This window comes from Epinephelus moara, chromosome 9, assembly GCF_006386435.1.
Source record: "Epinephelus moara isolate mb chromosome 9, YSFRI_EMoa_1.0, whole genome shotgun sequence".
In the NCBI taxonomy this organism is placed as follows: domain Eukaryota; kingdom Metazoa; phylum Chordata; class Actinopteri; order Perciformes; family Serranidae; genus Epinephelus; species Epinephelus moara.
In genome coordinates, this window is record NC_065514.1 from 34,571,123 (window position 1) to 34,592,349 (window position 21,227).

Genomic DNA, 21,227 nt, shown 5'->3' on the forward strand with positions numbered 1-21,227 from the left:
AAAAGAAGCAGGAACTTTGAGATGGCTCTTTGGGTGTAGCTCTGTTGAAAGCCTATTTGTTGATGAGTCTATGTGAATGTGATTTGTGTTGCAAACAGTCTGGATTAGTGCAGAGATTGTTTAGTTGTGTGCAAGAATATGTTCGTGAACACCATTAGCAAAGTAAACACTCAGCTTTGGCGAAGCCAACTAACCAATGACCTAACTGCAAACAATCACAACAATAACTCAGTAAACAGCATTAAATCACATACAACAGGATAAACAGTCTCGCTTAGCCTGTACAGCTGTGATAAAGCTATGCCCAGTTGTTGCGTTACCGATCCTTGAATGGATGGAAGACAGAGTCACTTTGTGGTGAGCTGCTTTTGATAGCCGGCAGAAAAAGGCTGGAAAGAGCTGTGGTGCCAGATGCAGTCTTTGTTGTGTCCCTTGTTCCAAAGGTGAAGATCCAAGGAAGCCGGTATCTCGGTGTCCTTGCAGAGTTAGACGCTGGGACAGGCCCAGTTACATGCTGTTCCAGGCCCAACAGAAAAGAGAAAGCGTGTGAAGGGAGCAGACCTTCTACAGATGTCTGTGACATCACCCAGCAAGCATTTTTTGGTTTACAAAAAGGTCTAATAGCCATCTACATGAAGACCTGACGTCTAGGCTAAATCACGGCTGAATGTGGGCTGTCAGTGAAAATTTGGTAGACGTCTAACCATAGCCAAAGTGTAGACGTCATCAATTATACGGCTATGTAGAGACCATGTCCAAAAAAATGGAGATAAACATATTTTAATTACTGTTGACTCTCCATATGTGATTGAATATCATACCGCACGCCATCTGCAATGGTGAAACTTACATTTACTCAATTTCAAAAATTAAATAGGCTAGATTTGGGTTACATGTAGCTAGACTAAATCGGAGCTAAATATAGCCAATACGTTTAAATCACGACTATTGCTTGCTGGGCACAGAGTCACATGTCACTGTAAAAGTCCTGTCCAATCAAGTTTGGCGACTGTTCTCACTGAGGTGAGAAATAGCTCTTTGTCTGAAGAACAAAAAGCATGCAGAGAAGAGAAGCCTTCACATGTCCAGTTTAGATTTTAACAAATGACAAATCATCTGTAGTCCTGTGAATCCCAACAAATATAAAAACAGCCACTTCATTGTCGTCAACAGTAACTTATTTACTACATTAAATACTTAGTAAATATGAGGACAGGTTTAATTCCAACTGTTGCTGCATTTAGATGTTACTTTCCTCCAACTAAAAAGGGACAAAATTATTGGTTATTTTGGACCAAAAGAGTAGTGTAAAGAAATGTAAAGAGAAAAAAGTGCTTACAATTTACCATTTACAACTCTGACCTAACTTTCCAGTCACATATAAGGAACATAACTTGAACAGCATTCTATCGTTTCAAGAATATTGCCATGGTCAGGCCTTTCCTTTCTCTGCAAAGATGCTTGTACATGCTTCTATTACAGGTAGTTTGGCTCTGCAATAAATTGCAGAGAACCCCGTTAAATACAGAACCCTGCTGCCAAAGTTTTATCTGGAACAAAGACACAGCTCCTGTTCTAATGCCCATGCACTCACTTTCACCTAGTTCAAGGATCAATTTTAAGATTTTTGTGTCTCTAAACATGTTTATGAACTTGTCCTTGACTATTTTGTCTATAGGGGTCTGTCCATGGTTCAGCTGTCAAGTCTGTCACACAAAGACCTACAGTGAAGCTGCTGTCTGTAGTTCTGAATCCAAACTGTGGAATTCTTTGCATCTAAATCTGAGGAGAGCCAGATCAACTGAAGCTTGATTAGTTGACAATATTCATAAAAATATGATATTTATTACATTGATTAGACCTGTATGTATTCATTGGTAATTAAGAATGAATTTAATATAACTTTTCTTATAATTTATTTCATAAATACTTACGAATTTGTTTTAAGAACTAGTTTTTGTCGAGCTACTATTTCCAGCATTAAGAATGACCAAGCGCAGCATCTGTACAAACAAATCGGAAATACCTCAGAGCACTGGAAGGATTTTTTTCTTGTGTGTAATCAGGGCTCACCTACCCCAGGGTTCAAAACCCCCATCCTGAGTTGCTTGCTTGCTGTGAGGTGACAATACTAACCACTGCACTACCACGCCGCCCCGTGACCTGCATTTTATGAATTAAAGTTTTATATAATCATGATTATTATTGGTATTTCTTTGCAAAACAGGTATTTCCCGGTCAGACTGAAGTGTCAACCGCTGAGCTGTCAGTTATTAAGAAGACAAAAGCTGAGGTATAAAATGTAAAAACTAATGGCCACATACTGCCCTGTATGTCTAGGAACAAACACTACCTCAAATGCTGATTATTTCCAGCTCCCGTGATTATGAGTCATGTTTCAGTCAACCTACTGTGGTTAGACTGGTATGCAGCTGATGGCGGCTTCAGTTAGACATGGAAGATTTCATTGTTTCCACTGTATAATAGTTAACAGTTGTCTAGTTATATTTTATAGAGCTCTGATTGATACTGAAATACATGAATTGACATCAATGGAAAAATAAGAGAGAGATAAAAAAAAAGGAATGTGAGTGAATAATAAAGTTGCTGCTATCAACTCAACTATTTCTGCATGACATTCCCTGCAGTTAAAAGCTGTGGCAAAGGGTGGATACATATAAGCTTCTCTGATCCCCCCCTTTCCACCAAAATAGCTCTGGTTCTTGAACCAGTTCTGTTCAGGATTAATTGAACCTTGGTGCTCTCTAGTGGACCAGTCTGCATTTCCACTGGTTTTGATCAGAACCACTGTAATCAAGAATGTGTCATCAAGGAAGGGTATGGCATAATGCACAATTGAAGTAAACAGTAAAAGGAAGATTGCAGATTGCATTGATTACCTGCTAGTTTATGTTCTGTTATTACAGATATTTGCTTTTGTCCTAAAAACATGGACCAACTACACAGCTCAAAAAATTGGGGGAACACTTAAATCACACATAGGATTTTGAACAAATTATTCTATTTGAAAATCTTTTCTGATGTATACTATCACTTGTAGAGAACAAAATGACATAACAATGGTCATTGGAAACCAAAATCATTAACCCACCAAAGACTGGATTCAAAATCACACCAAAAATCGAAGTAAAAACTTGAAATCACAGGCTGAATTTTATCATGGCAACTCATAATGTGACTCAGTAATATATATGGCTCCCACGTACTTGTATGCACTTCTGACAACGTCTGGGTATGCTCCTGATGAGTCAGCGGATGGTGTCCTAAGGGGAACTCTTCCCAGACCTGGATCAGGACATCAGTGAGCTCTTGGACAGTCTGTGGTAGTACTTGGCGGCATAGGATCCCACTAGAGGATGTTGAGCCCTCATGCCACCCTCATGGAGTCTGTTTCTGACAGTTTGGCCAAAAACATGCACACCAGCCTGCTGAAGGTCATTCTGTAGGGCTCTGGCAGTGTTCCTCCTGTTCCTCCTCGCACAAAGGAGCAGACACTGGTCCTGCTGCACGGCCCTGTCCAGCTCTCCTCGTTCAGCGTAACCCTGAGTCACTTAATATGGCAACATAGGCTACTCCACCGAGGCTTATGTGTCAGGAAGGAGAAACATGGCGTGTAATTTTCTGAATTAAGTCGTGGACGTTGAGGCACAGTTTATTCACAGGCTGTTGGATAAGGAGAAGGTGATTAGACCCCGTTTGGATTGGCAATTTAACCTCACAGTAAATCATTTATCTTAAATGGTAAATGGTAAATGGACCTGCATTTGTATAGCGCCTTTCTAGTCATCCGACCGCTCAAAGCGCTTTTTACACAACCAGTCACATTCACCCATTCACACACAGATTCATACACTGGTTGCCAAGGCTACCATACAAGGTGCCACCTGCTACTCAGTTTAAACACACTCATACACGATTGAACAGCCATCGGGAGCAATTTGGGGTTCAGTATCTTGCTCAAGGATACTTCGACATGCAGACTGGAGGAGCCAAGGATCGAACTGCTGATCTTTCGATTGGTGGATGACCTGCTCTACCTCTGAGCCACTTAACAATCTGTTCCACTATTATACCAAATATTGCACGCCGTGCATTTGCATTATCATTGCAGCAAATTTTATACTTTGCCCTTTGATTCTTCTGCGGCGGCAGTTTTCTTTCTAACATCACAGATACATCGGCAAGACAGCGGTTTGTCGGGCCGTAAGAAACGTGACTCTGGCTCTGGTTTTAGCCATTTTCCTTGGGCATAAATCAGAAAGCATTATCAAAGTAATGTCTAGAGGGTCATCGGTGGCTTGGTGGATGGAGCGGGCATACCAAGTACCGGAGCTTAGTCCTTGTTGCAGCAGCTGCGGGTTCAATTCCAGCCTGTAGTCTTTTGCTGTGTGTCGTACCCTCTCCCCCCTGTAAACGCTACGCTGTCCTGCCATTAAAGAAAACGAAAGCCAAAAAAATAATCTTTAAAAAACAAACAAAGATGAATTCCACAGAACCACAGGTTTGTCAGTGTTAATCAGAAATTAATCTATGTGGACACATTATGCAGTGATTCATGAATACTCTTCTATATTCAAAGATTCCGCATTGTAATAGGCTGCATTTATGGGACTCAGCATCCCCATCATAGCTCCATCTGAGAATAAAGATTACGTGAATCAAAAGTTATTTCACAGCAATTCAATTAACATAAGCCTAATACTGACAGAATGAAGTATGAGCAAAACTTTTACCAGTCTGTACACTATTTTGTGTTTGATTCTGAGTTGCTGCCAAGTGCGTCTGGGCCCCATGAGATTACAGCCGAATAAGAGAATAAAGCAAATTATATTAAAACATATGAACATTGTTAAGATATAAAAATGTTTCTATATTTTCTATTTATTAGACACACATTAATTCATCACTTCACATTACCTATTTTTCATGTCAACATTTGCGGTCATTAAAATCTCTGATTCAGTTGGGATGTAATAAGTGGCTCTGCTTCTAACTCTGCTTTCTGCCAATGAATAACATGTTATCTGCACTCCATTGATGATGGCTTGGGGTGCTCGCTGTGAACGCGCTTCCCTCAGGCTGAACATAGTCAGAACTGATCTAATTCTGACCAGCTGTTTTGGAGCCGAAAACTCAGTTTCCCAGCTCAGGCTCAGTCAACTCAGAGATCGGGATTAGGCACAGAGTTTGTTCAGCCTGCTTTCTGAAATAGAAAAATCTGATACTTTTTGGTTCCAGCTGAGAACAAGCTTTGCAGGATTGCAATTTATTTTTGGTCAAAATGCTCTGAATGGTTTAAAATTAGGTGCCGGAACCAGAGTGGAATCAGTTCCAGTGTTGGTGGAAAAGGGTAAGAATGGTCCAACACTTTGACCAATGAGTCTGAATATTCTTAGTGAAAAGAGTCTGAGGAGCTACATATAGAGAAGCTAGTCTTATTCTTCAGTGCTGACTACAGTGACTCCTTAGTGCTGTACAAGAATAATTTAATTATGTCTCGCCACAATGTCCCACTGAAGGCTGCATTAGTCATCACAGCTTCATAACCACCTTGTCATAATAACCCTCTGAAGGACTTTACCTGATTTCTAGGGATAGTCCTGCATCTGCACCTCTTCTACAGTTATTCATGTTATGGTTGACAGAAATGAACCCAATATCAAAATGTAAAACACACACACAGGTTTACAAAACAACATATTTCCAAGAAGTTTTCTTTATTGTTGATTTTCATATAAAAAGCAAGTCCACTATAAAGGTAAAGCAATTTTACAAAAGAAGAGAACAAGAAGCGACAGTACATACATTAACATCATTTTCTGGAGTATGTTCAGGTTGAAAATCATCACTTTAAAAAGACACCATTGGTTCTTGTCAGCTTGTGTTTTTTTCCCCCTCTATAACTCCAAAACATTCCCAGTAAAATGGAGGCTCCAGTCTGCTGACACTGATGCAATGTGAGGCACGGTGCAAACAGAAGTAACAATGGGAACAATCAGTCCCTCATGCACAGGGTACAGTATGAGCTATCTATGTTTTAGCATGCAGATGAACACTGGTGCACATAACCGATCCGAACCGGTAAGTAAGATCACAACACAGAGTCTACATGCCAAAATCAAACCAACTCTCCGATTGGCTGCAAACACACGACAGCTCTGAGCAGCTGCAACTGTCTGAGCAGCACACCAGAGTCCTGCACCAGGTCGGGTATCCGTGGGTACAGGTGCGGGTGCAGGTTTTCATAAATGGAACTGTGCAGGACTCTGAAGCACACAGCAGAAACATTAGCAGGGTTTGTTGTGGTTTGATTTTACACATGCGCACTGGTTATTTCAGTCATGTAAAAATAGTAACATCAGCCTCAGTATACCAAAGTAGCTAAAACACTTTGATGTGACTCATTAAAGCCCCTCTATGTAGGTTTTACTGACAAAGATTATTGCATCTTTTAAATGATTCTGGCAGCACAAGAGATTTTGTTTGCTTACCAATTCACACCACCCCAAAGACAGCTTAGACTTTTTTTCCTTCATCTGTTTGGGTACTCTCACTATCAGTCATTAGAACTGTTCAAACCCTTCACATAAGGGTATTTTGTACTAATTCTGGGTTATCATTTACCCACCCTACAAAGGTTTGATGTGCAGGGCCAGTTTGACTTAAATAGTCTATAAAATAATAACAAAAGTAGTAAAAAAAAAAAGGCCCATCTTCTCAGAGCCCATGGTGATATCTTCACATCTTATTTTGTTCGACAAAAACCCAAAGATACCAAACTCACACTGATATCTGACAAAGAAGAGCAGTAAACCCTCTCATTTTAGAAGCAGAAAAACTATGACACTTTTTCACTATTTTTGCTTGAAAAATGACTCAAATGATTTATCGATTATCAAAATATTTTAGGTTGACTTTTCTGTTGCTAAAATAGTTGACCAATTGACTAATTGTTTGAGCTGTACAGGACATCCTGCCTCAGGAATCCCAACCTCTGCTCATGTGGAACATCAAGAACAATAGGTGTTTTTCCCAACAGACACTTTGAGCCCATTTACACTTGTTCACTTCATATGTCTTGAGTGGATCAGAAAGTGTTACAATCTAAAATAAAAAAGTGTTAAATGCATCGAAGAAGCATTTGAGACAGGTGGAGATCTGATTATTCAAACCACCTCCAGAAGAGCTTTGACACACATTCTAGCCAGATGTTGAAAATGTCCAAATACGTCCATCTCTCTCATCTTGACTCCTCCTATAATGTAACTATGTCAGTAAGTAGTGTGTGTGTGTATATATCCGCTCACTGTCTGATTTTCTTCACATATCCACGCTCTGCCTCCTCTATTCTTGAGATAACAGCAGCTGAAGGTAGCATTAGCCATTGTTCTCTCTCTCATTAAAGCAACAAAGAAAAACATCTCCAGCTTTATATACACATACAATAAAATACAGGGTGCACCGAGATGCTGTAGAGTTTATCTGATCAGTTCAACCACTAAATGATCTGTGTGGGAGAGACAGCACTGATCTGTGTGGGTGAGGACGACAAAAACTATTCTCTTGCTTGTAGTTAATACATTCATTTATATGTTTGTGTTGGCTTATGGACAACTGCTAGCTAACTGTAGCTAAACTGTTATAACTAAACTGCTAAAGTGCAGAAGTTCTGCTTCTTCTGGTGTTTTTGACAGTTACCAAACATTACTACCTACTTCTGGACTGGCGGATTGCTGACCCTGCTGGGAAAACAAACATAGATTGTAGTCAGATTTGTGATCTGGCCAACAAGGGAAAATTTGTGGCTCAGTGTTCAGTAAATTAAAGGGATAGTTTGAATTTTCTGAGGTGGGGTTGTTTGGGATACTTGTTCATAATCATAGTCAGGGAAGCTAAGCAATGTACTGCTGTAGAGGGGTCAGGAACAAAATGTATTTCAACCACCACCCCCAAAAAGTTCCCACCTAAAAAAAAAAATCAATATCAGTTTATGTGTACTCTATATTAACAGTATTTTTTTTACCAGGAAGCCATTAACAGCTTTAGTTCCCAATCTTTGCTCTCCTCAAAGCCACCAAACTCCATAGACGAAAAAGTAATTTTAGCTCACTGACAACAGAAGATGCTGGTTACCGCTGCTTTGATCAGTTACTTAGTTTGACTTACTGTGACTTTGGTGAAACCATCTAAGCCCTTTAAACACCAAAGTCACACAAATACACAAACAAGTTAACTGTTTGAGGCAGCGGTAGACCAGCAGCTTCTATGTTCAGCAATGTTAAATCTCTGTTCTCTCAATGGAGTCTGGCTTTGAAGAGAGCGATATCATGTCTTTATTTATTGAATTTTATTTAAAATCACTGTCTGACATTAGCATGAAACAGTGAAAATATTATCAATATAGCGTACACTTATATTGATATGGAATTCTTTTTTAGGTAGCTAAAATACGTTTTGTTGCTGACCCCTCCACAGCAATACTTTGCTTAGTTTCCATGTCGGACTCCAGCCTGCATCTCCAAACTGGGGGCATGCCGACTGACATCTGCTGTAGGTAATATACTGACTATTTTTAAGTGCCTTATACAACCCCACTTTAAAAAACTGAACTATCCCTTTAAAGTGTCTTCAATATCAGACATTTAAAATTACAAGTGTAAATGGGGCCTTTGACTTGTCATAGCAGGAAAAGCATAGGTATTAATAATATTACAAATGACTTCATTCCATCCAGAGCCATTGATATTGGTATTGGGAATCAATAAGACTTTTCTTTCCAAGGTGTTCATAATGTCTGCTGCAAAAACACCTATAGTGCAATAGTAACGTCGATAAGGACAGGATCTAATTTCGACTGCTCAGTCACAGATATTTCAGTCATTTCAACTGGAGTTTTGACTCTGGCAGACAGAGAAACCCGCAGACCTGTAGTACAGGAGTGATAAAGGTCTGAGGATATGAAAATGACTGCTGGAGAGTTGCCCTAGTGATGTCATATAACTGCTGTCCATACTGTATTCATACAGAATCATTAAAATCAGTCATTGCTCTGTAATGCCAAGAGTTTTGAGTTGACATGTGTAGAGTGAATGTTGCATGGTATGGTGTGTGTGTAACAGTAATTTAGGTAACAGACATCAGATCAACCTCCTTCAATTAAAAACCACTGCCAAACAGTGATGTTGGGTTACATTTGAACTGCTGCTATGACTAATGTGCTGAAGGCAAGATGAAACATAATTACGGAATGCCTGGATGTATGTGTTGTGTTCAATCAGTGAGGTGCCCATGGAGACTGACCACATTCAGTGAGTGCAGTCATGTTTACAGGAACATCCAGATGCTTCATCGATGCTTTAAGGATGACCTGTGTGTGTGTGTGTGTTTATGTAACTCTGCGTGTATTTACTTGATCATTTCAGAGTAACAGGAGTCTCCAGAGGACACATCATCCGATGCAGCTTTCTACCAGGAAGGAGCGGTGTTGGCCAGTCGTCTCATACGCCTGCATAAACACAGTTTACTCATGTTACTTCAAGAATTCTACACAAACTAAAATAATGATCTGAGCATCTGAATTATGATTCTCTAATTAGACAAGACTAATATTTTATCATATAGTGGAATAATGTGGACTAAATAAACATACAAAGATGTCTTTGTGTCTATAAACAAATTTAGTGAAAACTTTGAGTCTGTTTTCTCTGAGTAAGTGCTTGTGTGGTGAATGAAAAAAGCCATCATTAATGGAGCTCTGATACTACTATTCACCATGGCAATGGATAAATAAAAAACAGAGCCTCCATTTTAATACAGTGGGTTTAAAGAAATGTTAATGTGGGGAGATTAGTCTGATTTTTGGCAGCTCAGAAATTTTGGTTGGCTGCCTGCAGTCAAAGCAGTTTGATAGTCAATTTCCTAGGGACTAACGATATTGGATTTTTTTTGCCCCCCTTTTTTTTTTTGTTCTAAATGCCGATATATAACAACTCATTTGTCAGATAACTGATACCGATATCGACATCAACTTTTTCCCCTGCCTAGTTTTAGTGATCATCAAGTCTCTTCTGTAGTGGAATTAACATCATATTATGCATGCATACTCTTATAGCCCACCGGCAGATGGAAACATGAAATACAATACTTTTCAATGTCTGTAATATTAATTCATTGTGCAAAATAAGAAAAAACATGTTGGGTGGTTCTAATAGTTCATTTTAAAGCTGATATTGGCTGATACAGATGACATGCCTATATCATTGTGCATCCCTACAATGGGTGGGTCACACAAACTTGGGAGTTTCACCTGGGACATGCTGTTTGTGTCCCATGTGAAACCATAAGTCAATCAAGTTATTCTAATAACAGCCTAGTAGGGGTAGGAATCAACAGAGACCCCACACTACGATATTATCACGATACTTATGTCATGATACCATATTATTGTGATTTTAAAGGTGATATATTGAGTATTGCAACGAAATATATTGCGATTTACCTTTTTTTCAACTGTAAATTATGTCCCTTGAGGAAAACTTTGTCATCAATTTTATCTTATAAGATAAAGTTTTCAGTCTGTTCATCTCACTTTAGTCATTTTTAGTGCAGCAAAATGTATCAAGTAGACTGAGTACAAGTAAGCTACTTGTAATATTAATAAATTATATAGTAAAAAAACAACAACAAACAAGCATCAACTCAGAGTTTGTTAAACCAGCTTTCTGCAGCATGTCTCTGATGCTTACGCAAGCAGCCCCACTGAATGCGAGCCTACTGATTGGCTCACACAGTTGTCAATCATGCTGTCCCTGTTTTATCGCAATAAATAACTCATCAAAACCAAATGAACACTTGAACTTACGGCAGCATGATAAGAACTACCTTAAACTATAATTGGAAAAAATGTATCTGATGTGTACTTCGAGTTTTTAGTTTAACTAAAGAGGGCAGGGTTTATGACCTGTACCGCAGCCAGCCACCAGGGGACGATCCAGATGGTTTGGCCTCATTTTTGGGGAGCTGCTATGTTATCCATCTTTATATACAGTCTATGTATTAGCCCTTCTGTTTACTAAGGATAATCCTTCATGAAGTCGCTGTCAATATACTGCTGTCAATTTTCTTCTTTCAAATGTCACTGAAAGAACAGTTCTTTAGTCAGCCCAACATACCTCAGGTAGCATCAGGTACAGTAGAGTAGATACAAAGTTACTGAATGTATCTGACTCGCTATCTGCATCTGACTATCTCACCTTGTGTTCCTATCTTGGTCTCGGATCTTCTTCTCCATTTCAGCATCTGTGAGGGTCTCCAGCAGGGGACACCACTGGTCTGCATCACCTGTGTTGCGGATGGCAATCTCTACTGTTGGGAGTGGGTTCTCACTGTGAGCAAATTACAAGCGGGGCAATAATGAATCAGTCCAGCATAAAACACAAAAGATCATCAGCTCAGAAAGGGTAAAATACCATATAGAAAGTTAGGGATGAGACTGAAACACTTTGTTAGATAAAGTGGGGTCCGACAGTCATAGTCAATAAAAGTTTGCAGTATTTATTTAAAGGCAAACCTCTTTGATTTAGTCTATGCCCAAGGTCTGCCTTAATCAAAATGTGTTTAGACCCTTTTGATTCGAACAGCTCTGTTGAAGTGAGTAAGCTACCTGAAGGCATAGGTCCTCTGGTGCCAACTGAGCTGACCACGAATACTGTAGGCGATAGTGGTGACAAACTCTCCGCCCAGACCCAACTCAGAGCACAGCTTCAGTGCAAAAGACTCTGGCGAGTTCTCTCTCTCTGACATGTCCCACTCAAACTGGTCCACCAGAGAAATGTTTCCCACGTGGATGTTCAGCTGAGGAATACAGAAAAATTAACATTACAGCAGCCTCGTAACTGTCTCAGTCTACATGACATTCTTCCATCACTGAAAGAAAAACAGAAAGTAGTCTAGGCCTAGTCTACGTGTGCAAGACATTGGAGAGATATTCCTAGAGTGGAGGTTTTCAAACTGTGAGGTGCCTCCCCAGGGGGCATGAAGGGAGAGACATGAGGCAAAGATACTGTGTGAGCTACAAAGGACAGGTGCATGCAGGTCTTCTAAACACAACAAGAATTTAGTTGTTGCAGTCTGTCCCACTGATATGACACACTTCTCAACATAGTCAGCAGTTGGAGCAGCAGCAGCAGCTGTGACACAGATTATGAAGGCTTTTAAGTTATCTTAAAACATGGGCTGCAGTCAAGTCAAATTCTTAACAGAGGTCCACTGGCAGCTGTGGGGACGGTGGAGAGAAACTGTTTTAAACCGTGACAATTTCTTGCAGTCTACAAATTTGATCTTTTCTAAACACTTAATCTGCCTGATTATCTTTATCATCATCATTCTCTGTCTCAGCAGCTCCTCTGCCTTCTTTCTACTGAACTCACCATTAAACTTTACTACCATCTACTGGATTTTAAAATGAATGGCATTTATTCCGCCAAGGCCAAATGACCTCTCTTGCAATGTTAACTAAAGTAAAAACTAATTTGTGTAAGATGATAAGATCCAATCCAACAACTTCATAGCTCCTTCCTTGGCTCATGCTATGCCCATCCACCAGGTTTCATGAAAATTGGGCCACTAGTTTGTTTTAGCCTGTAACCCTGCTAGCAAACACAAAAAACACATCCTCCTTGGCAGAGGTAACAAGAAGTTTTCAGGACCTTAATCACAAACTCTAGACCATTGTCAATACTACAATTGAGAGAAAAAAATTGAACTATAATTACCACCCCGTGGTTGAATGCCTTCACGCACCAGTCAAGTTTCTCTAACAGTTTACATCCATGTCTGTGAGAACATGGATGCTTCACACACATTTTACCCCCAACAGCACCGAAGATCTATACAATCAGCAAAGCTTCAAGGTGGACACCCAAGATTAGTGTCACCAAACACCAAATGTCTCCCCTTCTGTTCCTGAGGTATGACATTGAATAATGGCCAGAAAAGTGTTTAATGCAGACATTATGATGTCACAGTGAAGCTGACCTTTGACCTTTTGGAAGTAAGTTATAAGTTATGGCCAAAAACATATTTTGTGAGGTCACACTGACCTTGATCTTTGACCACAAAATTCTAATCAGTTCATACTCGAATCCAAGTGGACTTTTGTGCCAAATTTGAAGAAATTCCCTCAAGGTGTTGAGATATCATTTTCACCAGAATGGGACAGACAAGTTCGCAGTGACCATGACCTTTGACCTATGACTACCAAAAACTAATCAGTTCATTGTTGAGTCCAAGTGGACATTTGCGCCAAATTTGAAGAAATTCCCTTGCGGCATTCTTGAGGTATTGGCACATACGGACAACCTGAGAACGTAATGCCTCTGGCCATGGCTGCCATCAGCGCAGAGACATAAAAAATGTGTGACGTCTTGAGCAGAGAATAAAGTCACACTCCCTCTGTGTGTGCTGTAATCTGAGGTTCCTCGTTCTTCGTTGAGGTTGCTGGTCTGGCCACGCATGCATATTTGTGCATGTGAGTCAATGGCTAGCTCATCACCACTGCTCATACGGTGGTTACTGCTGATATCAGGACAGTGTCATTGTGGCAGCGTAGCACCCACTGGTTCCCTTCCCATGTTAACACTTAACTCTGTCAGCACTGTTGCAGTTGTTGGCACTGTAAGCACTGTTAGCACCATTAGCTGCTAGCTGCAGGATCAGCCACCTCCATGTTGAGAACTGAGAACAACCTGAATCAAAGATACTCTCTGAATGTCATACAGAGCTCCTTTATTTCCAAAAAATTCAACATTACCACAAAATGGGAAACAGAAGTTGATCCGATAATTACACAGGAGAAGTGGGTGGAGATATTTAGACAACAGTGGAAAACAACAAGCTCTACATCTTGGAGAGAATTCAGCTGGAAGAATGTTATTTGTTATTTCTGTACTCATGCCCAAAGGAAGTCTTATTCGGCTCAAACCAGCTGCTTGAGGTCTTGTAAGGACAAAGATGTAAATCATTTCCATGCATGTTGGAGTTTGGAGAATTTTATTTTTGATTTTTTACATAATGTTCTTTATTTCAGTTTAGATGTACCTGATTAAAGTGGAGGAGCATGAATGAAGGAAGAGGGATAAATATTTGTTGGTGGCTGCATGAAATTCCTAATGAAGAAAGATTGACCCGCTGTTTATTATGGTGAGAAATATATCTAAACATTCAGACCAGACTTTGTGTAATTGTGCACCAGGAACACATTCCAGTGTAATTCTAAGTCTTCAGTTGTTAGAGTTCATGCCCAAAGGGCTAGAACCCTATTGTTTTTGCCCAGGTTCATGATTACTTGTCATCCGCCATGAAACCAAAAATTCCCATGAGCTGAAAATGTGAAACTTGGCCACATGAGGGCACTGTAATTAACAATTTGAAATGCTAGTTTCAAAAGGTCGCGTCCCTCACACTGTAAGGCCGATTGATTTGAAATCTGGCACATACATGCAGCTCAATGTGCCCTATGAAAAAGTCTCTTGGACCATTAAGCTCCTCCTAACTACATTTTCTGCCATTTCGAATTTTTTGAAAAATATTTAAATGAATAAAACTTGATGAATTTACATGTATCAACACCAGAATTGGCACACACCATCTTGGGATGAAAATACAACTTTCTATTATAAACGAGAAAAAATGGTCAAAAAAACATGACTGCAATAAGCAAAATTTTTTTTTTTTGCAAAGGCCAAGGCTTAGAAAAAATTGGCCTTAACTCTTACACAGTTTGTGCAGTCCTCACAAATCTTGGTAGATATGCTCAGTACATGTTAGAGAAAAAGTGTACCAGAGCATTTTGATCCAGACCCACAGTGGGTGCCAAACATAAAAAATGTGTTCCTCAAATACCAGTGGTCAGAATTTCAACAATTTTGGGTTGCATGCTCTGGGGCCAAGTATTAATCAAAATTTCAAGTGCCATATTGATTGGTGAAAGTGGGTGTGGTCTATTACATTTTAACTTGTGACTTAAGATGACTTTGACCATTCCTAATGAAACTCACCGGAGACATCTGGAGTTGCGTTCTGAATACACATGCCAAAAATTACACCAATCGCCCAGATGGTAGCACTGTAATTAAGGCCAATATTAGAAAGGCCATAACCCTCACACCATAAGCCCAAATAATTTGAAATTTGACACACAAATCCTGCTCACATTGCTCTATAAAAATGCCTCTTGGAATGTCAGGATTTGCTCATTGGATTGTGTGCCATTTTGAATTGTTTTAAAAACTGTCAAATGAATAAAACTTGATGAATTTTGAGTTTACCAACATGAAATGTGGTTTACAGCTTCTGTGGATGAATATACAACTTTCTATAACAAATGAACAAGATCAGTCAAAAAACATTTCCTTTAAGAAATCCTAATTAAAATCAGTGGACACATCAAGTACTAACATGGCGACTTTGAGGGGGCCTGTTTTTGAAATTCTTCATACACTGTAATGGTGGGACAAGTTTATCATCAGTCTTACTCCTTTTCAGACAGATATAAACAAGCTGAAGTGACTTTGCTGAAAACCCGCTTGCTGCGGCCAACAGAAGCTCCCTCTTGAAAGGGCTTGAACCCTCAGATTGACGCTTGCAGCTATATATGCATATGCATATGCATGTTGTTTTCTTCATGTTTAAAAAGTCTTAATTTTCAAATTGTGTTAATTTTGTTCACTCTTTCCTTAAAAGACAATAAAAAGAGAGTTACACAAAAAGCCTGTTCTGGTAGATTCTTCTAAAGCTACCTGATATTCCCTGAGGATTGTTGTTCTTTTGGTTCAGTACCCACCTTGATGATGACTCTCTGGTCTGCCTGCTCTTCCAGTATGCTGTCAGTGGGGTAGGATTCAATCTGCTGACGAATGGCTGAGGCAATAGCGGGAACAAAGGCCAGAGGATTCAGGTCCAGGTCATCACATAAAATCTCTGCAAACATCTCTGGGGTCATCAGTTTCTCTGAAGAGGGGCAGATATGTGAGGTCAGATTGTTTAAATTAAATAACTTGACATAACAGAAAAAAATATTGTGGATGTTGGTAAGCTAGGAGGCATCTATATTTACCATTCATGTTCCATGTGAAGGCATCTCGCAGTTTCTGTCCATCTATCTCCATGTCTAGACGAATGGGAACCAGTGCCTCGACCTGAGCTGCGTTCTCATGGATCACTGCAGGGTCGTGGTCGTCAAAGCTGAGACACAGAGCGAGGCAAAAAACTCAATGTTGGATCATTATTGTTCATCCAAGCAATTCTTGATGTCATATTAACGAGACTTGACCATTCACACATCAACATCAGGACTGCTTAAACGATAGTTTAAAGTAAAGGATAGCCCAAAGTACAAATGTGAAACAGAGAAGCTTGTTTCATACTGTTGCACTTTTTACTGTGTAGCTTTCTCACCACAGGGGGAAGGTCCTCTTCTTGTCACGGCCCATTCGGTTGCGGTTTATGGTAGTGGAGCAAGGCACAGCATCAAGATGGTGAGAGCTGTTGGGCAGCGTGGGGACCCACTGACTGCTCCTCTTTGCTTTCTGCTCCCTTATAGACAGGAAAAAAACACACTGTTTAGAAGGTGCACAATCTTACCCAGCATACCAGCCAAACATCAGAGTGGAGGATGCCACCATCTTCCTGACATACACGGTCTTCTCACACCTGGAGAAACAGGGGAGCACTGTGCTTTCAACACCTCAGACTTCCGTTTCAACTCAGGTTGCTGCCACCTCCATTTTGGATACATGAGCTATGTCAATGAGGAGGAGTACAGATGACTGATAAGGAGCTTTATTAAGAGGAGATACAACAATCACCTGAAGCTCAACATCAGCAGTACCAAAGAGCTGGTGGTGGATTACCACACGAACAGGAGGCCCCCTGTCCCTGTTACCATCCAGGGAGATGAGGTGGAGAGGACTGACTCATATAAGTACCTTGGGGATCAAATCAATAAAAAAATGGAATGGACACACAACACGATCAGTATATACAGTCTAATGCATGGTCAAACAGCATGCTTTGGCACACACATGCATTTAAATCCTGCTCAAGTGGAACTTATACACACAAGCCCAGCTACACTCAGGGCACACTACTTGTAGGCCTAAGTGTTCTATATTGTAACTAGAGATGCACAATATTATCAGCACGTCATCGGCATCGTATCGACTTAAAAACAAACAGAATTGGCCAAAGTGCTTTTTATCATTTTGCACAATGAATGATTATTACATACATTGAAAAGATTTCTAAACTAAGCACAAAAAACTAAGGTAATTTGTGTTTGGTAGATTATTTCTTTATTGTAACAATGCTTCTTGCCAATAAATCTTATACTGTTGGAAAGCCTGTTTATTTCCCTTTTAAATGGTGCCACATCTGTAAGGAACATACATTTGTGGGATGAGCAACACAGCTGAGTATGTGGGTTGCACCTAGGGCTGCCACTAACGATTATTTTCATTGTCGACTAATCTGTTGATTATTTCTTCGATTAGTCGACTAATCATTTCATCGAAAAATGTGTTAAAATGTTGAAAAATGACGGTCTGTCTCGCCCAAACCCCAAAATTACGTCATCTAGTGTCTTGTTTCATACTCACGCCAAAGGGTTTTAGTTCACTGTCACGGGAGAGTGTGTAAAGCTGCCAATATCTGAACGTAAGAAGCTGCAGTAAGAGTATTTTGGGGGTACTTTTATAGTACTTTTCTATGAAAAATGACTCAAACCGATTAGTCGACTACTAAAATAGTCACCGATTATTTTAATAGTTGATTAGTCATCGATTAGTCGACTAATCGTGGCAGCCCTAGTTGCACCCAAGAGAAATTTGCCAAATCTTCACTGCCAATGCCAAGCAGCTTTTTTTGCTGTTGCTATTGACTCTTGTTTTGAGCTTCTGGTACCCCCAGGTGCTGGCAATCAGGCACCTGATTGCCAGCACCTGTGAGCACGGGCCCTGCTACAGTGATCAGTTGGTGTCTGCTCCAAGAATCGGCATGCCACGTTTGACTGATCTGGATAGGGCTCATGTGATAGGGCAACTTCAAGCTGGTTCCGCAAAACTAAGTTGCAGCATTATTTGGAGTGAGCCCTAGTACCATCTGCAAACTGACGGCCAAGTTCCATATAACAGAGGATGTCAGAGACAGGCCACGAAGTTGGCGTCCCAAGAAGACGGCACCCCAAGAAGACCGTTTCCTCATCCTGTCAGCACTTAGGAACCGTAGGCAGTCTTTTACAGATTTAACAGTCAATGTTTGCAGGACAATATGGCCGACGGCTCTCTTTATTTCATGTCTCCATCTGCTGGTGGGCCATGATGATAAGAGTATTCATGCATAATATGATGTTAATTCCACTACAGAAAAAAACTTAATGATCAATAAGATTAGGTGGGGGAAAAAGCGGATATATCACCATCAGTATAGGTTATTGGTAAAATGAGTTGTCAAATATTGGATATCTGCAAAAAATCCAATATCGTGCATTCCTAACTGCAACGTCTTAGTGAAAGTATATGTGTTTGGCAACTGGAAGGTACTGAGCATACAACTGGATAAATGAGACTTGGATTATACTGTACAAGTTGTGTGAGAGTTTGTAAATGGATGATTAAGTTTTGCTGCTTTTGGTCCCCGTTTACTTTAATTCATGAAGAATATTCGCCTTTTTTGGATTTTCCATTTACCGTGGAGTATGAGTATATAACAGTATGAGATTTTCACGGTAAGATAACCATCTTAGAAAATATCACGGTATCACAGTATTAAACAATTGATCTTATCATCAGTCAGAATTACCCTTAAAGGAATGAAATCGGAAGGATTATTGTAGATTGAACGAGTGATTTATTACTTACTTGAAACTTGAAACCATTTTGTTAACTGAAGTATGTACATAAAGGGGAGATTCTTTGTCCAGTTGCATTTTTTTCAATATCTTAGACAAGTCAATGTACACAGTATGACAACCATTTACTTTTATATCACAGTATACCTTGAAACCAGCATATTGCTGGAACCCTTCCGTAGAGGCATGCAAGAAAAACAAAGTTTTCTTCAAATTCAAGATACACGCAGTGAGTACCTGACATACAAAGGGTCATTTTGCAGGTGAGGTATTCTTTTACTGGTGACTTTCCAATAGACACTTCCTCACTGTTAAATGCCCCATGTCCTCCAAATCCCCCACCTCCAGTTTGTAATGCAGGCTTTTTGTTCTCATTTTGTAGTCTTCAAGTCCAAGCTGAGATAACCTTGATGACATCACTATGAATTGATCAGGATTATTTTCTCAGACTTTGGAATACTCCCTTCATGTGTAGAAGCAGTGACATTCCCCTTTAACCTTTGTCTAACTATGGTACAATCCATTTCAGTGCTGTGAAAAGTATTTGGGGCCAGCGTCTGTCTGCCCCTTGATGGTTCACAGGCCAGAGTACAATGAAAATGTGAAATAAAACAGCCATCATTTGATAGAGATTACCTGAGGTAAGCTGGGGGCTCTGTGCTGATGGACACTGCCTTGTATTTCTCATCATTCCCCTCGAAGATTTCTTCACATTCTGATGCCTTCAGCAAAGTAACACTGGTGGCTTCACATAGACAGTAGGCAAGAAAACACACATACATATTCATTTATGCTCAAATTTGAAGTGGTAAAAATTAAATGTATTATGGCTATAAATGCTAAGCAGTAGTTATCAATCGCTTGTTAATCACTGTCACCACTACTGTGACAAAATGTTTTTGGATTTTCTGTTTGGGTTAGGTCAACCATGGTAGCTATCTGGCCATGTTAAAACCAGTTCACTAGCTTCAGCACCTCCTGTGTGCTAGATGATGAAGTCCAATCAGACTGTGGCTATTTCATCAATTTAAGAAAAGAGGAGATATAGAAGGATAGATAGATAGACTGTAAGTTTTTATTTTACACCTTTTGCTTGAGATAATGTCCAGCATGACAAATCACTAGTCTGACTAGTCACTTGATTCAAATATATTTTTTCATCTAGTACATTATAAATAATAGAATTCTTTACAGCATCCATTATTAAATCTAAACATTATATATAACCTTTAGACCTTCCAGACCAGGAGTAGTCCAAAGGGACTTTATCAATATCCAATTAAAAAAAAAGACACACCACTGACCATGTGATGATGCTACAATTTTCTTCCTCTCCTCCACTGAGGCCAGTCTCCTCCATAAAGATGGATATCTTTTATACAGAGAGCCTCTGAACATACGCAGATAGTTTCCAACCTGATGAGCAGAAGGTAGATCATTTAGTCAACCAAAATTTTTAAAAATGGTGAATAAAAGTAGGGATGCATAATAATATCGGCATGTCATTGGTATCGACCAATATCAGCTCTAAAACGAACTGATCAGAATCAGCCAACATGCTTTTTCTTCTTTTGCACAATGAATGAATATTACATAAATTGAAAAGCATTCTATTTCACGTCTCCATCTGCTGCTGGGCCATCATGATAAGAGCAGGCATGCATCACTAAAATTAGATGGGGAAAAAAGTGGATATATCGATATTGGTACTGGTTATCGGTCAAATGAGTTGTTATATATTGGCATATCAGATATTGGCAAAAAATTCAATATCATGCATCCCTAAAAAAAAAAAAAAGAAGAGAAAAAGAAGAAAGGTTACGCAGAGATATTCTGTGATTAAAGTAATCAAAAATCAACCATCCAGGTTTTGAGATGCTAAAAGTTTCTAAGACAAGTATTTATTGTCTGTCTTTCAGGACAGTGCAAACTGCCTACATAAGCACTGAATTAAAGTAAAGAGTATCAACTCCCCTCTGACATTGCCATGTTTTTTTTTCTATAAATCGTGTTTTTGACACAGATCAACAGAAAAAAATTGTTACAAAATATGTATAATTTAAGTACAATTATACACTGAACAAAAATATAAACGCAACACTTTTGTTTTTGCTCCCATTTTTCATGAGCTGAACTCAAAGATCTAAAACATTTTCTATACACACAAAAGACCATTTCTCACAAATATTGTTCACAAATCTGTCTAAATCTGTGTTAGTGAGCACTTCTCCTTTGCCGAGATAATCCATCCCACCTCACAGGTGTGGCATATCAAGATGCTGATTAGACAGCATGATTATTG

General features: G+C 39.6%; 1 protein-coding gene across 1 annotated transcript in view; it reads right to left on the reverse strand.

Moving 5' to 3' along the window:
• Positions 1 to 5,717: 5,717 nt before the first annotated feature.
• LOC126395644 (SWI/SNF-related matrix-associated actin-dependent regulator of chromatin subfamily B member 1-like) overlaps positions 5,718 to 21,227 on the reverse strand; it is a 19,574-nt gene continuing 4,064 nt past the window's right edge. Inside the window, exons 2-9 of the mRNA XM_050053263.1 lie at positions 20,230 to 20,341; positions 19,562 to 19,670; positions 16,477 to 16,614; positions 16,136 to 16,263; positions 15,863 to 16,029; positions 11,684 to 11,874; positions 11,274 to 11,405; positions 5,718 to 9,526 (exon numbers count right to left, since the gene is read on the reverse strand). Of these exons, the coding sequence (XP_049909220.1) occupies positions 9,487 to 9,526; positions 11,274 to 11,405; positions 11,684 to 11,874; positions 15,863 to 16,029; positions 16,136 to 16,263; positions 16,477 to 16,614; positions 19,562 to 19,670; positions 20,230 to 20,341 (1,017 nt within the window). The 3' untranslated portion in view covers positions 5,718 to 9,486. The remainder of the gene's footprint in view (positions 9,527 to 11,273; positions 11,406 to 11,683; positions 11,875 to 15,862; positions 16,030 to 16,135; positions 16,264 to 16,476; positions 16,615 to 19,561; positions 19,671 to 20,229; positions 20,342 to 21,227) is intronic.